This window comes from Orycteropus afer, unplaced genomic scaffold (assembly GCF_000298275.1).
Source record: "Orycteropus afer afer isolate SDZICR_OR568_19922 unplaced genomic scaffold, OryAfe1.0 scaffold00015, whole genome shotgun sequence".
Classification (NCBI taxonomy): Eukaryota; Metazoa; Chordata; class Mammalia; order Tubulidentata; family Orycteropodidae; genus Orycteropus; species Orycteropus afer.
This window is the reverse complement of record NW_006921602.1, coordinates 21,199,485-21,207,121: the sequence shown is the minus strand read 5'-3', so window position 1 is coordinate 21,207,121 and position 7,637 is coordinate 21,199,485. Positions and strand designations below refer to the sequence as shown.

At 42.1% G+C, this 7,637-nt stretch overlaps 1 protein-coding gene across 1 annotated transcript in view; it reads left to right on the top strand.

The window, feature by feature from the left end:
* Positions 1 to 319: 319 nt before the first annotated feature.
* POLR2M (RNA polymerase II subunit M) overlaps positions 320 to 7,637 on the top strand; it is an 8,510-nt gene continuing 1,192 nt past the window's right edge. Inside the window, exons 1-3 of the mRNA XM_007958800.1 lie at positions 320 to 432; positions 2,763 to 3,407; positions 6,743 to 6,947. Of these exons, the coding sequence (XP_007956991.1) occupies positions 320 to 432; positions 2,763 to 3,407; positions 6,743 to 6,947 (963 nt within the window). The remainder of the gene's footprint in view (positions 433 to 2,762; positions 3,408 to 6,742; positions 6,948 to 7,637) is intronic.

Below are 7,637 nucleotides of genomic sequence, written 5' to 3'. Positions count from 1 at the left end.
ATATTTTGCAACGAACCAGATGAATAGAATAATGAAGAACTGAAACCTGCGCGAAAAGAAGCACACCTTGAGGCGCTGACGTCATCCTTCGTAACTTCCGCCCCTTCCCGTTTCTCCCGGCACCCCCTTCTCATGGTCTGTGTTTGTTTCCGGCGTTTCGGTATAGCTCGTGTTGACTCGAAGAAGGCCTGTTCTTCCGGGAAAATGGCGTCTCCCGCTCGTGCTCCTGAGTCGTCGCCAGCTGCGGATCCGGCGCTAGCGGCAGGGGCCGCTGAGGAAGCTGAGTGCTCACAGTCTCGCCAGCCTCAACCCCCGCAGAATGTCCTCGCTGCCCCGCGGCTTCGAGCCCCAAGCTCCCGAGGACTTGGGGCAGCGGAGTTTGGCGGAGCTGGGGGAGATGTTGAAGCGCCAGGAGAGACTTTTGCGCAACGAGTAAGCTTGGGTCCCGCCGAATCAACTCCGGGATCCTTTGGTCGGGCTCCTTGGGAAGCTGTCCTCCCCCATTCCCTCACCCCGTTCCCTTTTCTGGAAGGTGACCTTGCCCGAGTCAGATTAATTTTAGTCCCGCTTGCGAGTGGACGGCCTACAGTCGCAAAGCTGTACCGCATCCTGGGTAGTCACACACTGCCTGTGATGATTGCTCGTGTACAGAACGGCGGTTTAGCGCTTGAGCTATTCGTGAATACTTAAGTTGGTTTTATGTTCACCTAATGTATCGGTTCATTGAAAGATCTGTGTCATAACCCTTTTTATATGCACCCCCCCGGTCAAATACAGGAAAGGCTTAATGTTTTGTCAGTTTCACTGCTAAATCCTGTTCTTCTAGGAACTGTCTGAAATGGGACGAGTCGGATTAAATCCTGCTCTTGGAACTGTAGGAAATGGGAGGAGTCGGATATAAACAAAGGGTGATTTATTAGGCCAAGAAAGTTTCTCACTCAGCTGGTAGACTTAATGGATTTTAGCTGGGGAGTGATACAATAAAAATGATTTTTTTTTTTTTTTTTTAAGGAAACTTAATTTAGTAACAGAATGGTTTGAAGGAATAAGAGGCAGAAGACAGTAGGAGGATATTTTTAGGTAGGTTCCCGACAAGGGGTTGTAGGAAAGTGAACTAGGAAGGTGACTGTGCAATAATTTTAACCTGCAGTTGACCGAGATGGCTGAAGTTCTCAGCCTGCATGGAAAACCATGAACAAAACTAGGAAATTTAGGGGAGGGGGATAGTTACGAGTTTGATTTTTAGTAGGTTGAGTAGATGGCAGAACATAGGTCCGAGTTTGATTTTTAGTAAGTTGAGGGCATGGCAGGATAGACATTGGGTTAATTAAGGCAAGTTAAAAGCTGGAGAGGTGGTTGTGAAACTTAGGGAAGAGAAAACTGGAAAAACACAGGAATCTCAGCTATATTCAAACAACACTCACTGCCATCCAGTCAATTCTGACTCATTGCAATCCCCATTGGGTTTACAAGGTGGTAAATCTTTATGGAAGTAGATTGCCCTGTCTTCCTTCCACATAGTGGCTGGTGGGTTTGAACCACCAACCTTCTGGTTAGTAGTCAAATGCCTTAGGCATTGTGTCACCAGAACTCCTTAGGTGCTAATAGTTGACTCTAGGAATGATTGTGATGTAAGAGAAAGAATCTTGTTTTTTGCAGTCCAGTAGGACCTGACTCAGCAACCCCTCCTTGGGTTTCTGAGGAGGTATCACTACGGAATTAGATTGCCCCACCAACCTTCCTTCCGAGTGGCTGGTGGGTTTGAACCGCCAGCCTTCTGGTTAGCGGTCAAGTGCCCTAGGCACTACTCTACCAGAGCTCCTAAGAGAAAGAATAGAAGGTCCTAAGATGTTATTTAGGAGCTCTGGTAGCATAGTGCCTAAGGCACTTGACTGCTAACTAGAAGGCTGGCGGTTCAAACCCACCAGCCACTCCTCGGAAGGAAGGTTGGGCAATCCTACTTCGGTAGTGATACTGCCTCGGCAACTCAAGGAGGGGTCGCTATGAGTCGGGGCCAACTCGACGGCAAATAACAACAACAACAAGATGTTATTTTGATGAGCTTTCTTTCCTCATTTATTGTGTGGCTAAAGAAGGAATCTGAAAATGGACTTCCGTTACTCAGTAAAGGAGACAAATAATCACTTGGGTGTTTTGACTTTGTGAAGTTGAACTTTTAATCTGTGGCAGTGAATTCTCTTAACTTTTTGGTCTAAGGGCCCCTTTATACACTTAAAAATTATTGAGGACCCCGAAACACTTTTGTTTATGTGGATTATATCTAGCAATATTTATTGATTTATTAGAAATGACAGCTGATAAAACTAAAAAGCAAGAATATACATTCACCTTCAGAGCAATGATGTTGTCACACATCATTGTAGCCTCTGGGAAACTCCACTGTACTTATGTGAGAAAATGAGGGGAAAATAGTTGTGACCTCAGAGACCTCTTTCCACCCAAGAGGGTCTTGAGGATTATGCTTAGAAAACTGTTGATCTGTTGGAATTCCTTACTAAAATTCTAATTGGATGAGACAGGTGAGGCTTATTCTCTGTTCTTTATGTATCTTCTTGGTTTTGGGTGCATTTGGATAATGATTATCTTATTTGTTTAATTCTTGTTTTGGGGCAGTTGGAAATCAAATTTTGATTTAAAAATCATCTTTTCTCCCTTTGAGGATAATGCTTTGTCTTTTAAATCTTATATCTAAAGTTTGAAAACATGGCTCTAATGCATACATGTTCTTTTCTATTTGACAGAAAATTCATTTGCAGATTGCCCGACAGAGGTAAAAAGATCTTAGACTCTGTTGCCAAACTGAAAGCGGCCATTGCGGAACGGGAAGAGTTTAGAAGAAAAAGTGTACTCTTTCATCCTGTTGGATTAGACTGTGAAGTAAGGCAAAAAGTGATTGCAGGAGTTGTGGACACAGTTAAGGCTCAGAATCCTGACCAGATACTTGATACTTCATCACTAGTTCCTAGCTGTTCTTCTGTAGCTGACAGCAAGTCATCTAAAGCAACTTCACCAAAGCAGGGAATTGTACCTGTCCTTGACAAAGGCAGTGAAGAGACTTCAGAGGCAGAGGACACAGTGAACAAATGTTCAGTTCCCAGCAGCAAAGCCAGTATAACTTTCTTATCTGAAGCTAGCCAGCATCTCCCTCAGCATCCCGTTTCAAGTCATGAAGAAGATACTTCTAGCAGCTCTGACCACTTGATTATTGATAGCTTACGAAGGATTACAATCGCAGAACAAGGGGAGCATTGCTTAGAGGAAAACACGAGTACCGATAACTTGCCAGGCCTTCATAGTGGGACTCGGAAGAAGCCACATTACGTGGAAGTGCTAGAAATGCGAGCCAAAAACCCAGTGTTCCCAGCGCATAAATTTAAAACAAATGTGTGAGTATCATTGGAAACAGGTCTATCACAGAGTATTTGTTAAAGGACACGGTATTTGATAAAACTTAAAAGAAAAATCTGTGTGAGAACTACTTTAGTTAGGAATGAACATATTTTGAAAATGATCAGAACAGCCTGGCTGGGTTGGAGGAGTCATGTGGAAAAACCCTTTAGTATTTTAGCCAAGCAGTTGAAAAGGTTTTAAATAACACATGGGAGAATATTAAATTTCAGGATACTCAGTCAATATTTAATAATAAAATATAGACTTAAAAAATTTATTACGCCTTTTTCTCCCAGAACCATTTTCTCTTATATAGCTTCCCAGTTTGATGAGACTGTAAGCTAAGAGGAAAGTAATTGCAGGAGCTGATAAGGACACTCTCAGCGAAAAATACTTTAGTGCCTTATGTAAACAGCAGATGCTGTGGTGACAAAAAGTTAAAGTTTTCATCCTCAAAAGAGCTTAGGATCTGGAGGAGGATCTGAGGCTTACACATTTGGAAAATACTAAACTAAATAATGACAATTTCAGGAAGGAGGGAGCAGAGGGTTTTAAAAACCAGTGGGAAACAGGCAGGATAGGTGAAAACCCTGCTTCTAAGTTTCTTGTCATAGTTTTGTTTGTGAGATTGCCAGAAAAGTAAAAGCTCTTTGAGAAGTAAAGACTTGTTATTTACTTGTATTCCAATGTAATGTTCATATCAGGGAGTAGCAGTTGGTACTTGCCTAGATGTAGCATAGATATGAGATAGGAAATAAACAACTACTATACTGCCTTTACTCCTTGGAAGAAGGTTGGGCATTCCTACTTCTGTAGTGATACTGCCTCGGAAACCCAAGGAGGGGTCGCTATGAGTCGGGGCCGACTCGATGGCAAACAACAACAACAACATACTGCCTTTCTTTGAAAAACTGAAAAACCTCTAAGTAAAAATACCTAAAACTTTTTGTTATTATTATTAATAGATTTTAAAGTTAACCTTACCCCTTCATTCTTTTTTTTTAACTTCAAAACTTTATTTGTGCTGTATAGAAAAACAAGTTAATATTACATTAATTTTTCAGTAGGAATTGTTGTTAAGTGCTGTCGAGTCATTTCCGACTCATAGCAACCCCATGCACAGCAGAACGAAACACTGCCTGATCCCACACTAGCCCCACAATCATTCTTCATCATTTCTCTTGTTAAAGTGAAGGCTCATATCTCCCTTTTAGGCTATAATTGTGGCCTCTTCCTGCCTCTGAGAAGTTCTGGTGGTATAGTGGTTAAGGCATTAGGCTGCTAACCAACACGTCAGTGGTTCAGACTCATCAGTTGCTCCGTGGAAGAAAGATGGGGCAACCTCCTGTAAAGATTTGCAGCCTTAGACCCAATGAGGGTCTTTATAAGTCGGAATTGACTCAACAGCAGTGAGTTTGGTTTGGTTTTTGGTTCCTGTCTCTACTCTTCAGTAGGAATAGAAAACATTTTTCAGCAAGTAATTGCACATGTTGTGTAAGGTAAGATACTTTTCCTCACTTCAGGCGCACCACCTAGTCAGCAAGTACAACAAAGAATACACTGATTCCAGTTCTGTTTCATAGTTACTTGCCTGGAAGTAGGAGGGAGATAAGGGAATAGCAATGAGGGCTACCAAGGGTAAAGAAGTTGTGGAGAAAAATAGCTCCTGTGCAGTTAGAGGAAGTGCGAAAAAACTTAATGAATTGGTAATAGGCTGTTGATAGGTGGTGATCGAGGGGGCTTGATGCATGAGCAGCACTTGGAGGTGGGAAAGTGTTCTTCCTGTGGCCTTCTCCACACTCTTCTGGCTTCATAAAGCACTTGGATGCTGGTTGCTGACCTGCATCTCTCTACCAGTCCTCTCCAAAACTTCAGACATGTGACTGCTGGGATATCCCACTACCATCTCAGGCACATCAGGTACATCATGTAATAGAGGTAAACTGCTTACGATCACCTAGTTTTTCCCAAACTGACTGACTTCTGTATTCTCTAGTATTCTGTCATCACCGCCCCCCACACACACACAATCCCCAAAGTATATTCCTTTTTCCTCATCTTCATATCCTACTAGTCACAAAAAAACTAAACCAAACTCACTGCTATCAAGTCAGTTTGACTCATAGCGACCCCTCCTTGGGTTTCCTAGGTGTTATCTTTATGGAAGTAGATTACCCACTCTTCCTTCTGAGCAGTGGCTGGTAGGTTTGAACTGCCAGCCTTCTGGTTACCAGTCAAAAGCCTTAGGCACTACTCCACCAGAGGTCCCTCTAGTCACAAAGACCTACGTAATACACCTCCGTGAGCTTCATCTCCTTAGAATCATTCTTCATCATTTCTCTTGTCAAAGTGAAGGCTCATATCTCCCTTTTAGGCTATAATTGGGGCCTCTTCCTGCCTCTGAGAAGTTCTGGTGGTATAGTGGTTAAGGCATTTGGCTGCTAACCAACACATCAGTGGTTCGGACTCATCAGTTGCTCCGTGGAAGAAAGATGGGGCAACCTCCTGTAAAGATTTGCAGCCTTAGACCCAATGAGGGTCTTTATAAGTCGGAATTGACTCGACAGCAGTGAGTTTGGTTTGGTTTTTGGTTCCTGTCTCTAGTCTTAAATCTACCATCCATTCCCTTCACTGCTGTCAGAGTGATGTTTGTAAAATACAGATCCAAACATATTACATAGAACAGAACTCTTCATTGCAGGCTGGGCCTACCCTACTCTCCAGCCTTATCTCTTGCTGCTTTTTTGTGCTCTACACCTCTTCTATCCCTGTATACTGTACTTCTTTGATACCTCTTCTTTGAAACCCTTGACGAAAGAAGCGTTTCTGGTAATCTCCCCACTCTGTAATAGAAATGGCTCTTGACATGTTGATATTCCAGTGTACCATGTGGATATCTGTCACAGTACTTACGGTATTAATTGTACCGAAACTCTTTGCATGCTCATTTGCTTCTACTAGACAGTAGGCCCCTTAGCAGATGTTTATTGAAAAGATAGCAGCTTCAGTTCAAGTAGAAGATTTGAGGGAGGAAAATGAAAAGGCAAGGAAAAGAACCCAGATGTATACCTGTTGTCTGTTAGAACAATGAATTGTCAGGTTATTCTCTAAAAGAGTTGTACCAGTTTAAATACTTGTGTTTTTGAAATAAATATGTTAAGACAAAGGAAACAGATTTTATCTATAAATGTAATGTAGATACACTGCTTACTGTTAGCTTTTTAGAAAAGAATTTCTAATGTTAAAGACCATTTGGTGTGTGAAGGTTTTAAATGTGTGTCAATAGAAAGAAAATAGTGTGGTTGTATAGCATAAGCCTTCTCCCCTTCAGATTACCTTCACAACCAAATGGTTCAGCTAGGCAGTGCCAGAGAAGAGGGTCTCCTGTTTCCTCAGAAGAAAGGATGCGCAGAGATAAGAAGCATCTTGATGACATCACAGCAGCTCGGCTTCTACCCCTTCACCATATGCCTACACAGCTGCTCTCCATAGAAGAATCTTTAGCACTTCAGAAACAGCAGAAACAGAATTATGAGGTACTTAAAGTATTATATATATTTCTTCCTGTCCATATATTGGATACTGCTTATATCAAGTCAGAATTTACTCTAGGTAGTTTGTTGAGGAAAGGATTTAATAGAGGGGATTGGTACTGGAGAGATAATGGTCAGGGAGAATAGCTACCAGCTCTTGATGTTTACGTCTAGTTTCCAGAGAGCCAGGAGGATTCTGAAACTGTAGGAAGTAGTTGGCAGTGATCACAGTGACCTGCAACATCAGAGTGGTGATTTTCCAGGAAATGTGGAGAGGCTATAGCAACATTTCACATCTCTCTTAGCCTATGCATTTCTTTTCTTTCTTCTACCTGGTAAAACTCAGGAGAGCCTAGGTCAGAATCCTGCAAAGAGTGTCAGGGAAATGTTCCCAGGCTTAGTCTCCTGCCGTACAGGGAAGAGCTATAAAATGAGGGTGGGACTGGTAGTGTTGAGTTGCCAACAGATAATCAGATACTATCTAAAAGCATTATCTGTAGGCACATGTGAAGATAAAATGCTCTGATCTCCTAAGTTTAGAGCTTTATTTTAGCATTTTTCCCAAAGAGCAAATGTTCTGTATAGAACTTTAAATATATGTGTTGGCAATTTGTATATAGAATAATGGGATTGAGAAAGTAAGTGTGAAAATTGAAAGAGATAGACAGAACCAGTTGCCACTGAGTCACCTCC